This window comes from Scyliorhinus canicula, chromosome 9, assembly GCF_902713615.1.
Source record: "Scyliorhinus canicula chromosome 9, sScyCan1.1, whole genome shotgun sequence".
Classification (NCBI taxonomy): Eukaryota; Metazoa; Chordata; class Chondrichthyes; order Carcharhiniformes; family Scyliorhinidae; genus Scyliorhinus; species Scyliorhinus canicula.
Window position 1 is genome coordinate 169,577,401 of NC_052154.1, and position 18,134 is coordinate 169,595,534.

Here is an 18,134-nt window from a genome sequence, read left to right on the forward strand (position 1 = left end):
GGTCTGCATGACCCACATTCCATTGCGTCTTTGTCTTTCTTAGGTATCAGTGAGATTGAGGCCTGTGCTAACGTGGGTGGCAGTCAGTGTGCCCCTAGCTAGCGAGTCTGTGAACATCTCCCACAGGTGCGGGATTAAATACGTTCTTGAACAACATTTTTGACTCCCTTGTCAAAATGGGAATAGTGTACGTGGAAGAATTGCAAGGTTAGATGATGGATTTCAGTATTTTTGTTTATGCTGGTATGCAAAGAAACAACTTTGCTATAATGTAGTCTTTCAAAAGAAACTGAAGAGTAAAGATTACAGTGTAAACTTCAAAAGTAAATCTCTGCATGTATTGGGAGAGGGACGTACTTTCCTTTTACTGTCCAAATGATTAAGCTATGGGCTGGTTTTAAGTAAAAAACTGCCAGAAATATGTTAAATTAAACTAAATTAAAATACTTTACAACCTTTAGCCTTTTGTAACTGACAGTTTACCATGAGTAATGTCATGATATGCAGACATACACATAATGATATACAGGCAGGCACAGGCAAGCAGCTAATGGACATAGAGAACAGGACATGACCAATAAGTAGACAGGACACTCAGGGGTGGGATCTGACTATAAAAGACACGAGGCACTCGCACTCCGCCTCTTTCCACTGATGAACATCTAGAGAGTCAGTCAAGGGTGTTGTTACAATCTCACACCTCCACCACGTGGTTAAGAGCTAGTCTGGTTCAGTCGATAGAGTAGCCACACTTAAGTTAGCAGAGAGTCGAACTCACAGAGAACTGTGCTAACTGTGCTATTAGTTCAATAAACCCGATTGAACTAACTTCAAGTTCTGGAGTATCTTTCTGATCTAAGCTGCATCCAGTTGCAGTCAGTGTTAGACCAGCGTACCTAACACGGCAAGTAACACTGCTCATTTATCGCTGATTGAGGATATAAGAATAAACTTTAAAAATATAGAATTTCTTTTAAAATATAAAATCTTACTGTGAATCAAAGTCTGATCAATGCTTTTCCTGCATTGGATTATGGGCGATGAGGTTAAAGTTATTTCAAAGTCATTTTTATTTCTTTATACAAAATAATCTGAATGATCTTTGCTCCTAAGAATGATTTATCTGAGGATTTTTTAATTAATCTGCACTACAGGAAAGGGTGGTGCTGTCCAGCAACAAGTCCTGGCAAGTCTATGCCAGCTTCGACTTGCTAACCATTGTAGAATTAAACCTGTGAGTTGTTGCATGTTGGTGACTGGAATCCATAGTCTAATCTAGACTGAGGATGATGTACTCTGTGCTGGCTATTGCCACATACACACATTTTTAAAAAATGTTATAACACTTGCTCTGTTGTAAACCTAGAGCACCATGGTGGCACAGTGGTTAGCACTGCTGACTCTCAGCGCCAGGTACCCGGGTTCAATTCTGACCTTGGGTGACTGTGTAGAGTTTGCAATTACTCCCTGTGTCTGCGTGGGTTTCCACCGGGTGCTCTAGTTTCCTCCCACGGTCCCTATTTCAATGCCATATTTCTGCATGGTGTGGTTAGCACTGTTGCTTCACAGCTCCAGGGTCCCAGGTTCAATTCACTGGCTTGCGTCTGCACGTTCTCCCTGTGCCTGTGCGGGTTCCCTCCGGGTGCTCCGGTTTCCACCCACAGATGTGCAGGTTAGATGGATTGGCCATGATACATTGCCCTCAGTGTTCAGAAGTAGAGATGTCTTACTCCAGTTGTACAGGGCCTTGGTAAGACCTTACCTGGAGTATTCCGCGCTGTTTTAATCTCCATTCCTAAGAAAAGATATACTTGCCACAGAGTGAATGCAACGGAGGTTCACTAGGCAGACTGGTCCTATGAGGAGAGATTGGTTTGACTGGGCCTTAGTGTCCAAAAAGGTTAGATGGGGTTACGGGGTAAGGTGGAGGTGTGGGGTTAAGTAGGGTGCACTTTCCAAGGGCCGGTGCAGAATCGATGGGCTGAATGGCCTCCGCCTGCACTGTCAATTCTATGATTCCTGCTTTCTCCCCACATCCCTTGAAGCCATTGATATCTTAAAAAAATAACTATTTCTTTCTTGAATGCGTTCAGTGACATGGCCTCCACAGACTTTTGTGGTAGAGAATTCCATAGGCTCACTACCCTTTGAGTGAAGAAAGAAATCCTCATCTCAATCTTAAATGGTCTACCCCGTATCCTGAGACTGTGTCCCCTGGCTCTAGATTCCCCAACCTGGGAAAACATCCTCTCTGCATCTAGTTTTTCCAACTCTGTTAGAATTCTATGCATTTCAATCAGATCTCCTTTCATCTCACCCTTCCAAACTCTAGTGAATACAGGCCCAATCAAACCAATCCTCCTCATACAACCACCCCGCCTAGTGAGCCTCTCTCTGTGGCAAGTATATATTTTCTTAGGTATGGAGACTAAAACAGCGCGGAATACTCCAGGTAAGGCCTCACCAAGGCCCTATATAACTGCAGTAAGACATCTCTACTTCTGAACTCACATCCTCTTGCAATGAAGACCGACACACCATTTACCTCCAAATTGCTTGCTGCACCTGCCTCTACACTTCCATTAATTCATGGACAAGGACACCCAGGTCCCTTTGTACATCCACAGTTTCCAATATATCACCATTTAGGTAATGCTCTTTCTTTCTGTTTTTCACACCGCAGTGGATAACTTCACATTTAGCCACATTTTACTGTATCTGCCATGTATTTGCCACCCACTCAACTTGTCTAAATAACCTTGAAGCCTCCATGTGTCTTTCTCTCAAAATTCCACCCAGATTTGTGTCATCAGCAAACTTGGAAATGTTACATTTGGTTCTCTCATCCAAGTCATTCATCTATATCGTGAACAGCTGGGGCCCAATCACTGATCCCTACGTTACTGCCTGCCACTCAGAAAAAGATACATTTATTCCCTCTTTCCTGTGTGTAAACCAATTTTCGATGCCAATACATTACCCCTTATCCCATATCAGAAGCTTTCTGAAAGTCCAAATACACCAAATCCACTGGTTCATCCTTATTTATTCTACTAATTACATTCTTCAAAGACTCCAGTAGATTTGTTAAGCATGATTTACCTTTCAAAACCCATGATAGCTTTGTCCAATCCCTTTAATGGTTTCAAAATGTTCTGTCACCATGGGCAGGATTCTCCGACCCCTCGACCGGAGAATCGGTGGCAATGGCACCGGCGCGGCACCAATGGCGGCGGTCGGGGGCTGCTCAATGGCGATTCTCCGCACTCGACGGGCTGAATGCCCGCCGAGCTCAGCCGAGTCCCGCCGGTGCCGTTCGCGTGTGGTCCTACCCAGCGAGACCTCAACGTTCATGCAGCAGGGGCCGTCCTGGTGTGGGGGGAGGGGGGATCCGACTCCAGGGGGGGGCCTCCACGGTGGGTAGGCCCACGATCAGGGCCTACCAATCAGCGGGCGGGCTTATCCCAGGGGGGGCCTATGTTCCTCGACGCTGGGCCCTTGTAGGGCTCCACCATGTTGCTTGGGGGCCGGCGCAGAGAAGGCAACTCACTCGCCAGCCGGCCGTGACTCCGTTTACGACGGCATCATCACTTAGCCCCAGGATCGGAGAATCCCGCCCCATACCTTTCATAATAGACTCTAGCATCTTCACCACTACAGATGTCAGTCTAACTGCCATCATCCTGTGGGCGGCAGTGGGCGAGGAGGATAGAGACAGGCAGTGGTGGGAAGGTGGCTGTCATCGGACAGAGGCAGGGAGGGAGACTGTGGCAATTGAGCGGGAGAGTGTGTGTGTGTGTGAAGCGACTGAGAGGTGTGAGTGAGAGGTGTACATGCGTGTGGAGTGAATTAGAGGTGTGCATGCATGTGGAATGAGGTGTGTATTCGTGTGGAGTTAGTGAGTGAGAGGTGTGTGTGCATGTGCGGGGAGTGAGTGAATGAGAGGATTGTGTGTGTGTCTATGTGGAGGGGATGAGGTGTGTGTGGAGGGGGTGAGGTGTGTAGGGAGGGAATGAAAGGTGTGTGTGGAATGAGAGGTGAGTGTGTGGAGTGACTGAGAGGTGTGAGTGAGGGGTGTGAGTGAGGGGCGTGAGTGAGAGGTGTGAGAGGGGTGTGAGTGAGGGGTGCGAGTGAGGTGCGAGTCAGGGGTGCGAGTGAGGTGTGTGAGTGAAAGGTGCGAGTGAGGGGTGCGAGTGAGGGCTGCGAGTGAGGGCTGCGAGTGAGGGCTGCGAGTGAGGGCTGCGAGTGAGGGCTGCGAGTGAGGGGTGCGAGTGAGGGGTGCGAGTGAGGGGTGCGAGTGAGGGGTGCGAGTGAGGGGTGCGAGTGAGGGGTGCGAGTGAGAGGTGCGAGTGAGAGGTGCGAGAGGGGTTTGAGTGAGGGGTTTGAGTGAGGGGTGTGAATGAGGGGTGTGAGTGAGAGGTGTGAGTGAGAGGTGTGAGTGAGGGGTGAGTGAGGGGTGCGAGTGAGGGGTGCGAGCGAGGGGTGCGAGCGAGGGGTGCGAGCGAGGGGTGCGAGTGAGGGGTGCGTGTGAGGGGTGTATGTGTGTGGAGTGAGTGAGGGGTGTAAGTGAGAGGTGTGTGTGTGTGTGGAGTGAGTGAGAGGTGTGAATGAGGGGTGTGAGTGAGGGGTGTGCGTGTGTGAGTGAGAGGTGTGAGTGAGAGGTGTGCGTGTGTGAGTGGTGTGAGTGAGAGTGTGAGTGAGTGGTGTGAGTGAGTGGTGTGAGTGAGTGGTGTGAGTGAGGGGTGTGAGTGAGGGGTGTGAGTGAGTGGTGTGAGTGTGTGTGGAGTGAGTGAGAGGTGTGAGTGAGGGGTGTGAGTGAGAGGTGTTGTGTTGGCTACTGTAGGCTTGAGAGATGAACAGACACTGCCAACACAGATGAAGGTTCAACTTGAGGTTATTAACTCCTTCTAACTAACTAACATGATGACTGTGGGTCTAAATAATGCTAACTTGAACTAGAGACCTAAGCCTTGTCCGAACCAGTTGATTCTCTCAGCACGTGTTGTGAGTCCGTGCTGGGCTGAATAAGTACCTGTTACACTCAGAGGCAGCACCCAGAATGAGAGGAAACCTTTATAGTGTGTGTATTCTAACTGGTGATTGGCTGCGGTGTTTGTACATGTAGATTGGTCCCTGTGTGTGTCCATCAGTGTGTGTCTGCACCATGATATACTGGTGTATATTATGACAAGGGGTGTGTGTGGAGCGAGTGAGGGGTGTGAGTGAGAGGTGTGTGTGGAGCGAGTGAGGGGTGTGAGTGAGGGGTGTGAGTGAGAGGTGTGTGTGTGGAGTGAGTGAGAGGTGTGAGTGAGGGGTGTGAGTGAGAGGTGTGTGTGAGGAGTGAGTGAGGGGTGTGAGTGAAAGGTGTGTGTGTGAAGCGAGTGAGGGGTGTGAGTGAGGGGTGTGAGTGAGGGGTGTGAGTGAGAGGTGTGTGTGTGGAGTGAGTGAGAGGTGTGAGTGAGGGGTGTGAGTGAGAGGTGTGTGTGTGGAGTGAGTGAGGGGTGTGAGAGGTGTGTGTGTGGAGTGAGTGAGGGGTGTGAGTGAGAGGTGGGTGTGTGGAGCAAGTGAGGGGAGTGAGTGAGGGGAGTGAGTGAGGGGAGTGAGTGAGAGGTGTGAGTGAGGGGTGTGTGTGTGGAGTGAGTGAGAGGTGTGAGTGAGGGGTGTGAGTGAGAGGTGTGTGTGTGTGGAGTGAGTGAGAGGTGTGAGTGAGGGGTGTGGATGAGGTGTGTGTGTGTGGAGCGAGTGAGAGGTGTGAGTGAGAGGTGTGTATGTGGAGCGAGTGAGGGGTGTGAGTGAGGGGTGCGTGTGTGGAATGAGTGAGAGGTGTGAGTGAGGTGTGTGTGTGGAGTGAGTGAGAGGTGGGTGTGTGGAGCGAGTGAGGGGAGCGAGTGAGGGGAGTGAGTGAGAGGTGTGAGTGAGAGGTGTGTGTGTGGAGCGAGTGAGGGGTGTGAGTGAGAGGTGTGTGTGTGGAGCGAGTGAGGGGTGTGAGTGAGGGGTGTGTGTGTGTGGAGTGAGTGAGAGGTGTGAGTGAGAGGTGTGAGTGAGAGGTGTGAGTGAGGGGTATGGATGAGGGGTGTGTGTGTGGAGTGAGTGAGAGGTGTGAGTGAGAGGTGTGAGTGAGGGGAGTGAGTGAGAGGTGTGAGTGAGGGGTGTGTGTGTGTGGAGTGAGTGAGAGGTGTGAGTGAGAGGTGTGAGTGAGAGGTGTGAGTGAGGGGTATGGATGAGGGGTGTGTGTGTGGAGCGAGTGAGAGGTGTGAGTGAGAGGTGTGAGTGAGGGGTGTGAGTGAGAGGTGGGTGTGTGGAGCGAGTGAGGGGAGTGAGTGAGAGGTGTGAGTGAGAGGTGGGTGTGTGGAGCGAGTGAGGGGAGTGAGTGAGAGGTGTGAGTGAGAGGTGGGTGTGTGGAGCGAGTGAGGGGAGTGAGTGAGAGGTGTGAGTGAGAGGTGGGTGTGTGGAGCGAGTGAGGGGAGTGAGTGAGAGGTGTGAGTGAGAGGTGGGTGTGTGGAGCGAGTGAGGGGAGTGAGTGAGAGGTGTGAGTGAGAGGTGGGTGTGTGGAGCGAGTGAGGGGAGTGAGTGAGAGGTGTGAGTGAGAGGTGGGCGTGTGGAGCGAGTGAGGGGAGTGAGTGAGAGGTGTGAGTGAGAGGTGGGTGTGTGGAGCGAGTGAGAGGTGTGAGTGAGAGGTGGGTGTGTGGAGCGAGTGAGGGGAGTGAGTGAGAAGTGAGTGAGGGGTGTGTGTGTGTGGAGTGAGTGAGAGGTGTGAGTGAGAGGTGTGAGTGAGAGGTGTGAGTGAGGGGTGTGTGTGTGGAGCGAGTGAGGGGTGTGAGTGAGAGGTGTGTGTGTGGAGCGAGTGAGGGGTGTGAGTGAGGGGTGTGTGTGTGGAGCGAGTGAGGGGTGTGAGTGAGGGGTGTGTGTGTGTGGAGTGAGAGGTGTGAGTGAGGGGTGAGTCGCCTCGACTTTCTGACACAGACCACAATCAGTAAGAATAAGCAACACCTCCTCCACAACAGTCCTCAATATGGTGGAACCGCAAGGCTGCGTTCTTAGCCCCCTACTCTACTCCCTGTACACACACGACTGCAAAATTTGGTTCCAAATCCATCTATAAGTTTGCTGACGATACGACCAAAGTGGGCCGGATCTCGAATAACGATGAGTCAGAATACAGGAGGGAGATAGAGAAACTAGTGGAGTGGTGCAGCGACAACAACCTATCCCTTAATGCCAGCAAAACTAAAGAGCTGGTCATCGACTTCAGGAAGCAAAGTACTGTACACACCCCTGTCAGCACCAGCAGGGCCGAGGTGGAGATGGCTAGCAGCTGGCCTCAAAGACTGAATTCACTGTGCCCTGTCAAATCTGATACGCCCATCCTCCAGATCAGCCAATTTTCAAACTCAGTCAGGAACTCGCCAGGGTCCAGCTTCAGGGACACTCTTGTCCAGCCCCTACCTCCTGAACCTGTCAGGATAGACGACACGCCATGCAGCAGGACCTTGGTGAATTAAAGGCGGGCCCTTAGCAGGGAAAGTGCTGTATTGAATATAAGGATTCTTTCCCGTACCTCCCTCTCAAGGGGGTGGCTATGGCGTAGTGGTATTGTCACTGGATGAGAAAATCAGAAACCGAGGGTAATGCTCTGGGGGCCCAGGTTTGAATCCCACCTCTGCAGCGGTGACATTTTATAAATTCAATAAAAATCTAGAATTAGAAGTCTAATGATGACCATGAAACCATTGTTGATTGTTGTAAAAATCCATCTATTTCACTAATGTCCTTTAGGGAAGGAAATCTGTCATCCTTAACTGGTCTGGCCTATATGTGACTCCAGACCCACAGCAATGTGGTTGACTCTTAATTCCCCCCTAAGGGCAAATAGGATGGGGCAATAAATGCTAGCCCAAAAAGTTTAAAAAAAAGGACACCTCGCATTTCCTCAAAGTGAGCTCCGAAGTCCTGCACCATGGAGCCGGGATCCTCGTCTAGAACACCATTCTCAATGGTGGCCATCATCCCGATGCACACACCCCACCAGGGTGAAGGCCTATTCACGGGATTCTGTGGCCGGGATTCTCCTTTCCGGGGACTAAGTCCCCATGTCGGCGGGAAAACCGGCGCCAACCACTCCGGCATCAACAGCCCCCGAAAGTGAGGAATTCTCCGAACTTTCAGGGGCTAGGTGAACGGCGGTGAGGTTGGCGCTGCTCCAACTGGCAGCGAAGGGCCGGCGGAAGTTCGCGCAGGCGCGGAACGGCCGGCGTGATCACACGCATGCGTGGAACGGCCGGCATATTTCCGCGCATGCTCAGACCGGCCGACGTATTTTCATGCATGCGTGGAGGAAAGAAGTCTCCCCACTGAACAAGTCCACTCTCCGATCGGGAGGCCCCGATCGTGGGCCAGGCCACCGTGGGAGCCCCCCTGCGCCCCCCCCCCCCCCACCCCAAGGACCGCCCCCGCACACCTACCTGCCAGGTCCCGCCGTGCGTGAGGTGCGTAATTCACGCTGGCGGGGCTGGCCAAAACTGGACGACCGCTCGGCCCATCGGGGACCGGAGAATCGCCGGGTGGGGGGGTGGGGCGCTGTTAACAGCCCCCGACCGGCGATGCGAGAATCCTGCCACCGCCCGAGAAACAGCACCGGAGAATAGGGCAGCCGGCGGCGGGGTGGGATTCGTGCCTCCCCCCGGGGATTCTCCGACCTGGCGGGGGGTCGGAGAATCCCGGCCAATACCACTGCAACCTGCCCCACTCCAGCCAACTCCAACCGCCACTGTCAAACACGGGTTCTCTACGATTTAAGTTGGCTCCACACCACTAAACTTCAATCAGCGTCATCCAGGGGCCTAGCAAACGACAGATGAAATGTGCCCTTGGATAAAATAAAGATGAGCAGAGCCAGAGAGCGTGAAAATGCAGCTGCTCCAGCACTCCCATCACAAGACCCCCCCCCTCAGTCTGTACCGTGTGTTGACAATTACAGTATAAGTGCAGCTTAAACATCAAACACAAGACAATACAGGGATCAAAATAGAAATGCAAGAGAAACTCAGAACATCAGGCGGCATCTGTGGCGAGGGAAAGAAAGAAAGTTAATGCTCTGGGTCGATGGCCTTTTGTCAGAAGTGGACAAAGTTTGAGATGACGCAGGTTTTAAGCAAGTTCCAAGCAGGAGAGGGAGGAAAGGACACGCGGAGATCAGTGATAAAGTAGAGAACGGGAATGATTAAATAATGACGGATTATGGTGCAAGTGCTACAGCTGGGATGGGAGGAGTGTGCAGTTTATTTCACCCCATTACCCCACAGGCCACACCATGAGTTGAAAAATTTAATTCACGCCCCAAAATGGCCAGTTACTTACCTTCACTGCTGTTAGACTCAGGATAAAAGAGACTTTAACCAGGCTTCTTTCAATAAACTCAGAATGACTGATTGATTATAAAACAAAGCTTGTTTTAAAAACACATTGCAAGAACTGATGAAAACACAGTTTGCAACCTGCAAGTGCAATTATTTATCCCTTTTAAAATACCCCAGCTTGTGCACGCACACACACGCCAATCCCAGTAGATGTCTGGAGGTTCTCTCCAACGGAGCTTCAGCGTGGAGGAGAATGGTGCCAGATCAGTTCTCCTTGTCCGGGTCCCTTGGCTTTCCAAAGACAGAGAGGTTCCACTGAGATGAGGGTTCCTAGCGGATACCGATCGCGAGGGGCTTTTCACAGTAACTTCATTTGAAGCCTTCTTGTGACAATAAGCAATTTTCATTTCATTTTTCATTTTCATTCCATTTCATTTCTCCGCACCCGCATCCGGCGCAATTGCAGCGCGGTGGGCTCGGAGAATTCCGGCCCTTATCTCTTTCAGGTGATTTCCATAAACCCCGGGGCCCTATGGGCAGCGAGCGGGAGGCAAGGGCGTTGGGTGGCAACCTGTATCCAGCCCATGGAGTGGGGATGGTGACCACCAGCTCACCCGAGTTCCACCCGTCTGATGAGGCTGCGATGCGCAGTCAGCACCCTAGACAGGCCGGCACAGCTGTAGATGTGCTGTCAGAAAGTGCCAGCCCCAGAACCCCCAGACTATGCCTGGCAGGAGCATCGAAGGCCATGAGACGTGGCAACAGTTGGTTGTCTCCACCTCTGATGTGCATCCTGGGCTCACCTGGGCGTAGCGATAGATCAAGGAAGGCAAAGTACATTGAGGATCACTGAGGGCACTGGGGCATGATGGAAATTGGATACAATTTTACAGTTCATAGCAAGCACCAAAAACTGGCACTGATATACCCTTCAATGGAATAGAAAAAGAGGTGAGTGAGAGTATCTGAGTAGGACTGGAGCAACAAATGTTCCACATCTGTCTTAAAAATGCAAGTAGAGCAAGAACCTATTTGGTTACCACAGCAACTTATTTCACTTGGAGGAAGTGAGTGGAGTCAAAGGAGAAGTTGTTCAATGTAGAATAGGTTCAACCAGGAGAAGGTTGTGGTGAATAGGGACTGTTTGGGTTTCTGATCAAGGAAGAAATGCAGAGCCCTCAGCCCCCCTTAGTCTGCGATGAAAAGGAGAAGTTCACGGACAAGAAATTCAAATATCCGAATTGGGGCAGAATTGGGCCACTCGGCCCCTCAAACCTAATGCTGATTAAATCTAAGCTAATTATCGCTATTTTTGCCACAAGTCCATCTATCTTATTGCAAATGATTTGCACACTAGATAGGAGCTCTCAGAGGGCGGCATGGTGATGCAGTGGTTAGCACTGCTGTCTCATGGCGTTGAGGACCCGAGTTCAATCCCAGCCCCGGGTCAATGTCATTCATACACATTCTGCCCGTGTTTGCGTGGGTCTCACACCCACAACCCAAAGATGTGCAGGATAGGTAGATTGGCCATGCTAATTTGCCTCTTAATTGGGAAAAAGAATTGGGTACTCTAAATTTATTAAAAAAAAGATAAGAGCTTTCATAATTGTTGCACTGTACGTTTACTTGCTGCCTGAGAAAACTTGTGTCATACTTATCTCAGAGAGCGCTTTTCCTTCAAAAAGATTGGAAAAGTGCACTCGAGATGTGTGTAAATGACACAATATCCAATTCTCATTGACAGAGACCATTTGTTACATCTCTGCAATAAAAGTGGATATTTGACAGTGTGAATCAACTGTGGAATCTGAGGGACGTAATCTGCAATCAGTGATTTGATGTCACTGAACCTGGGAAAGTATCTACCGCTGACCCTGTGTTTGTAACACTTCTGGGGTGACTTTTCCTGATTCTCAATACATTGTCATGATAAAGAGTATTTTATTGTGTTCTAGGTTGTCATTTCTTGCATACCGGGGCAATTTTGTACAATGTTGGATTGGATTTTGTTTATTGTCATGTGTACCGAGGTACAGTGAAAAGTATTTTTCTGCGAGCAGCACAACAGATCATTAAGTGCATGTAAAGAAAAGGAAATAAAAGAAAATACATAATAGGGCACACAAGGTACACAATGTAACTACATAAACACCGGCATCGGATGAAGCATACAGGGGTGTAGTGTTAATGAGGTCAGTCCATAAGAGGGTCATTTAGGAGTCTGGTAACAGTGGGGAAGAAGTTGTTTTTGAGTCTGTTCATGCGTGTTCTCCGACTTCTGTATCTCCTGCCCGATGGAAGAAGTAGGAAGAGAGAGTAAGCCGGGTGGGAGGGGTCTTTGATTATGCTGCCCGCTTTCCCCCGGCAGCGGGAGGTGTAGATGGAGTCAATGGATGGGAGGCAGGTTCATTTGATGGACTGGGCTGTGTTCACGACTCTCTGAAGTTTCTTGCGGTCTTGGGCCGAGCAGTTGCCATACCAGGCTGCTATGCAGCCAGATAGGATGCTTTCTGTGGTGCATCTGTAGAAATTGGTAGAGTTGAGGTGGACAAGAGTAATGTGGATAATGTAGGTTTCATGTTAGCATTGTAATGTTCTTTGATTGGGCTGATGTTGAATCTTGATATTGTAGTGTGAACACAGATCCAGCTGCCACGATAAAAACGCCTGGAGAATGGCTGGGTCCGTGACCGCGCATGCCGACGACCTGCAGCGGTCACACCGTAAAACATGGTGCCGGCCATGCGTGGACCCGATATGCCAGATAATGCCTCCTGGCCACCTCCCACCAGTCCCCCCAGCCCGTGCGGAAGCCCCCTGGCCAGCAGCACGGTTTCCGCCTGATTGTGGCGGCGTTGGACACGGTCTGCAGCCGCCACGCTGGGTTCCTGACTATTGAGACCACACGTTAACCGTGCAGTCGGGAATCGGCCCATCGGGGGTGGAGCATCAGGGGAGGGCCTTCAGGTAACGTCCTGAGGCCACCCCAACGGCGTGCAGCGCGTAACGTTATGATGCCGCTTTGCAGTGTGGGGAACATACGAAACCTGCATCAAACAGGCACCACCCCCGATTTCGGCGTCAAAAGGGATTTTATATTTTTGTCTGATTTTATATTGTCATATATCCTGTTTATGAAATGAAATGAAATGAAAATCGCTTATTGTCACGAGTAGACTTCAATGAAGTTACTGTGAAAAGCCCCTAGTCGCCACATTCCGGCGCCTGTCCGGGGAGGCTGGTACGGGAATCGAACCGTGCTGCTGCCCTGCTTTAAAAGCCAGCGATTAGCCCTGTGAGCTAAACCAGCCCCTGGTTTATGGGGAGGTGTTGACATTTGAACACTGGAATGAATGTCTTATCTTAACCGTAATAATCTTGTGGACTTTTATTCATGATAGCTGTGCCAGGTGCTTAGTATCCATCGTCTTTCTTCTTGTCCATATATTTATGATGGTAATATTGAATGTTTGGTACCCTCTCTGAAGGTTTGAATGTGATCCAAGTTTTCCAGAAGCGGGCATTGGATGGGTTAGTGATCTCCCTGGATGCGGAGAAGGCTTTTGGCAGGGTGCAATGGAATGTCTTAATTTATACGTTGCGGAGATTTGGGCTGGGTGAGGAATGCGTCAAGTAGATTATTCAGGTGTTGGACCAGAGGCCTTTGGTGGCAGTGCTTATAAATGGTTATCGATCTGAGAGTTTTGGTTTCCAGAGAGGGACAGCTCCCGTCCTCCTTGCTGTTCGCACTGGCCATGAAGCCTTTGGCGGAGGCTATTAGGCAACATCCCTTGACATGTGAGCTGTGCTGTGGAAGGCTGTGCTGTGGGGAGCGGGGGGGGAGTTGCATGAGATCACGTTTTATGCTGGTGATGAGCTGCCGTTTGTGTTGAAGTCGGATGTTTCAGTTCCCCCTATCACTGAAAGGGTAGACAGATATAGCACCTTCTCTGGTTATAAGATTAATCTTATAAAGTCGGAAGCTCCGCTATGTCTGACCTACTCATGCAATGTTTCCCAGGAGCCAGATTGCAAGTCGCGATCTCGCTAGACATAAAGGTATGCAAGTTGATAGGTGATCCGATCTTATGTATATGCCTTATCATCTTGCTCCCCCACTTTCTGATTGATCCAGTGTTAAAATTGGAGGACACTAGTTCTTAAGGACCGTTGTTCTGAATTTATCCTGACTTTACATTTGCAGAAATATTTGTTCTGTACTGTAGTAGTTGTGCTTTGAAAACGTTGCTTTACTTGGAAAAAAAATTGTACAACTCTAATTAAACTATATATATAAAAAAAACAGTGAGGGAGTATAGTTCCTGAATTTACGCCTGCCCACTTGCATGGAGCTGCTTGTAGTGCTTTAGATGTTCAAGCCATGTGGTTATCAATTATTGGAACACTGAATGGGAGGAGGTCATTCAGCCCTTATACATGTTCTGCAATTCAGTGAGATCATGACTGATATGTGACTTAACTTCTTTCACCTGCCTTTACTCCGTGCGGCGGGGAGGGGGGAGGGGGTGGCCTGCCCAATGGGGAATGAGCAGTAGGAATAAAAGCCACTTCTTCAACCTAGGCCGTCATTCTGTAGATCCCCGGCTTATGTGCCGTAAGCCATGGCAACTGCCTATTTTGTTACTTTATTAAAAGGGTATAGCACTGGAAGACTTGGCGAGGTTATTACGCTAAGATTTAAAATTGTTAATTGAGATAGTCTTCACTTCAAAGAGAGTTTAGTGACCTGTCAGTATGGAAGCCTAAATCTCTTTGTGGGTCCTAACATTTCACCATTTAGAAAATATTCAGATCTATCCATTTTTGGTGTCACGTGAACTACCTCACTCTTAAAACCCATCTGCCATAATTTTGACCATTCACTTAACCAATCCATATTTCTTTGCAATTTTAATAAATACCTACTGGCATTACGACCAATCTTTGTGTCTTTAGCGAGCTTGGATATATGGCTTGTTATTGTTTTATCCAAGTCCGTAATAAATATAGTGAAATGTGGTGAATCCACCACATATCCGTGTGGTACATCACTGGTCACATCCTTCCAACATTCCCTCTCGTTTACTGTCTAACCAGATGGATAATTTGCCTTCAATTCCTTGAGCTTTAATTGTCGCCAAGATCTCTTATGTTGAAATTAATGCTGCATTGTTATCTTTTAAATAGGGTTATATGTGGAAAAAAGGACACAAAAGGAAGAACTGGAATGAGCGTTGGTTTTTACTGAAGCCTGATGTCATTTCATATTACGTTGGTGAAGATCTGAACGATAAAAAAGGAGATATTTTATTGAGTTCCAAATGCTATGTGGAGGTAAATGGACCTAAATGTTAAAAACTGCATAAGTGGCAAAAAGAGGCCTTTGGACAAAAATAAAGCTGAGTTTGCATGTTTTGTTTTGGAAATGTTAACACAGTAAAAAGCGGTTAGATCTGTGAGTAAATTATACCGTTGCTGGTGCTTTTAATGTTTGCAGTATTTTTCAAACTCCCAGCAAGTGCATGCAATTCCCTGACCATCATAATTAACTTGTAATTAATCAAAATACATTCCTTATGGATAATACTAGAAAATTGGGGACATTAAATGCCATAATGTTTGCTGGTGTCAGTTGATCAAACGTCCAGATATGCTGAGCTGAAGTCACATGCAGGCCAAATAGGGTAAGAACAGCAGACTTCATTCCCGAAAAGACATTACTGAAGTAACTGGGTTTCTGTGGTTATCAAACAGCTGCCCTTTACTGGTACTAGTTTTGAGAACTGATTTAAATGCTGAAACAGGCAGTGGTGGGATTTGAACTCTCGTTTGTATCTGAATTATTAGTCCAGATCTCTGAATTACCAGCCCAATAATGTGAGCTGTGAGCTATTCACTAACATGCCCACTGTGTCTGAGAATGGTGGTTCACAATCTGGGGTCTGCTGATCCCTGCGTATCTGTAGAGATTTACCAGGGGAACCATAAGAGGGGGCTGGTCTCCCCACACAGCTGAAGGATATGGGTGACCACCCAGGCTGCCATGGTCAAGTGAGCAAATGAGTATCAGCCAGAGCCATGCTCTGCTCCTTAATGCCCCGGCTTACCTCCTCCTTCTCTAGTGATCTGTTTGGGTTCCTAGTCTCTCTGTGATGTGCTCTCAAATGCTCCTGTCAAAGATAGACTCTGCAATATGAAGGAGGCATATTCATCTCACTGATATCCTTGAGTAATACTCTTTACATGCAGCATTTTAATATGATGAGTATTATGTAGTATTATAATTTAGATGGGAGTCCATGATTACTAATCCACTTGAAAAGAAGCCCACCGAGCACAAAGGTTTGGGAAGCACTGTCCTGCACTGTGTTTTCAAACTTTCTTTCCGGGATCCACTTTTACCAACCAGCCGACCTACACAACACACGCTGACCGACCTTCGCGACCCCTGCCGGGTCGACCTTCATGATAAATGCCACATTTGTTTGCCTTTAATGCGAAAGAGAAGCCTACTTGGTCCCCTCGATCTCACTCCAAAATGGCCTAGACTTCAATGAGTTATTTTATGCCGACTTAATCTTTCTGAGGACGGAAAATCCAACCTCACATTTGTCAGTCATCGTCAAGGGCAATAGCAACAAAATGCTTGTTTTACTCAGCACTGGATACTCCTGGGAGATGAGACTCCAGAATGCTGACAACTTCATGGGCTTTTGGCGTGCTTTTAGGGTGCTGTCACAGGTCAGGTGCAGCAATGTAGTCTTTTCATTTAGAGTCAGTTGTAAGTTAATAACTGACACTGGGGTTTCAACCTCAAAGGGAATTTTTCACTCACCACTTCTCTTTCAAAATCTGAAACTTCTCTCATTTGTCAGGACTTCTCTACATATAACACACAAGCTTTGCATTCATATTTGCATTGGTGTAATTGACAAAAGCATACCTCAAGAAATCATCTATATTCTGCTTTGTTCACGAGTTAAGTTTCTTCTTTATGATCTGTTAAACTCTGTACAGAGCTAACACTAGCACTGCTCTGTCCTACCATGGATTCTCCTGAGTAGCTCTCTCTAGCAGATTCAGATGTGAGATCCTGGCCAGTAAGCGCTATGCCTATTTGTTTCTCTGGTTGTCTCTTTCTTGTAACCAAAAGGATTAATCTTCACGGTTGCGAGCAACTAGAAAATGGAAGAAGCTGTCCTCTGTGCTTTGGGGCTAAAGGTACGTACGTACAGGACATTTGAAGTCAAGTGTACGTGCTCACTGCTGTCGCTTCTGGCTGGAAGACTGCACACAGCTTTATTTCACACTCACTTAAAAGGCTGCAGCGGACCTTCAGTGGCGGCCATGGAGTGAGTGGTCGCACACAGGGCAGCTCGGGCTCGAAGGCATTAGTTTGAGCTCCTTTTACCTGAAAATGGGGTTGTTTCGACAGGAAAACTTGGCTGAAGATGTGGAGGAGAAGTTCCCCCCGTAAGTGGCATGCCTGCTGGTTACCAGGCCCGACAAAGAAAGGGTAAGGAGCTGGCCCCGGAACTGGAGGAGACCTTTGGCGCAGGAATAATTGTGAAAATGGCGGAGGGTAAAGGGTCGTCGGGAGTTGGAAAGCCCCAGATGGAGCAGTTGATGACATTTATTAAAGAAGAACAGCAACGAAAGGTGATGCATGAGGACCGGTCGAAGGCCATTAAGGAAGCAGAGCACCCCTGAAAGGATCGATGGAGCGAGTGGAGAAATGTCTTGAAGCACAGGGGTCACAGATATGGGAGATGGAGAAGGTGATGTCCAACCACAGTGATCGGTTGGAGGCGGAGGTGGGGCTCCTGGGGAACCTTTGCAAGTTGTTAAGGGCAAAGGTAGAGGAGCAGGAGAACAGGTCCAGGAGGCAGAATTTGAATATCGTTGGCCTGCCGGAGGGTGTGGAAGGTAAAAGTGCCACGAGATAGGTTTCAAGGATGCTGGCGGGGCTGGTTGCGGAGGGGGTGCTGGACAAGGCCCCAGAGGTGGACAGGGCGCACAGGTCCCTCAAGCAAAAGCCGAGAGCGGTGATTGTGAAGCTTCACAGGTTTGTGAAGAAGGAAAAGATCCTGCGGTGGGTCAGGGAGAAGCAAAACTGCAAATGTGAGGGGAACCATATTCGAATTTACCAGGATATCGGTGTGGAGCTGGTGAAGAAGCGCGCTGGGTTTAACAAGGCCAAGGCAATGCTATACCAAAGGCAGATTCAGTTCTGGGTACTGTACCTGGCGAAACTAGGAGTAACTTTTGATGGTCGGGGGCATTTTGAAAGGTGAGAAGAGGCCAGTGACTTCATAAGAGACCATAAATCTCTTATCTTTTATTGCCACAAGTCGGCTTACATTAACACTGCTATGAGGTTACTGTGAAAAGCCCTTAGTCGCCACATTCCGGCACCTGTTCGGGTACACAGAGGAAGAATTCAGAATTCTCAGCTGGTACGGGAATTGAACCCGTGCTGCTGACCTTGTTCTGCATCACAAACCAGCTGTCTAGCCCACTGAGCTGGGGGAGAACTGAATATTTTTTTTTAATAAACATTTTATTGAGGTATTTTTTGGTATTATAACAAAAACACAAACAATGTAAATGAAATTATAAACATAGCGCAAAAGCCGTCTCCCTCCCTTACAGGTCCCACCTTTATTAACCCCCTACTCTAAGCTAAACTAACCCTCCCCCTTTCTGCTGACGATAAATTTTCCGCGAAGAAGTCAATGAACGGTTGCCACCTCCGGGCGAACCCTAACAGTGACC

The 18,134-nt window shown here is 48.7% G+C and overlaps 1 protein-coding gene and 1 long non-coding RNA gene across 3 annotated transcripts in view; one reads left to right on the top strand and one right to left on the bottom strand.

Moving 5' to 3' along the window:
• Positions 1-18,134, top strand: part of LOC119971893 (switch-associated protein 70-like) — a 251,970-nt gene that overhangs the window by 141,505 nt on the left and 92,331 nt on the right. For both annotated transcript variants that reach the window (XM_038808175.1, XM_038808174.1), the window contains one exon: positions 14,547-14,693. In XM_038808175.1, the coding sequence (XP_038664103.1) occupies positions 14,547-14,693 (147 nt within the window). The remainder of the gene's footprint in view (positions 1-14,546; positions 14,694-18,134) is intronic.
• Positions 1-18,134, bottom strand: part of LOC119971894 — a 74,145-nt gene that overhangs the window by 27,210 nt on the left and 28,801 nt on the right. The gene's annotated exons all lie outside the window — the stretch shown is intronic.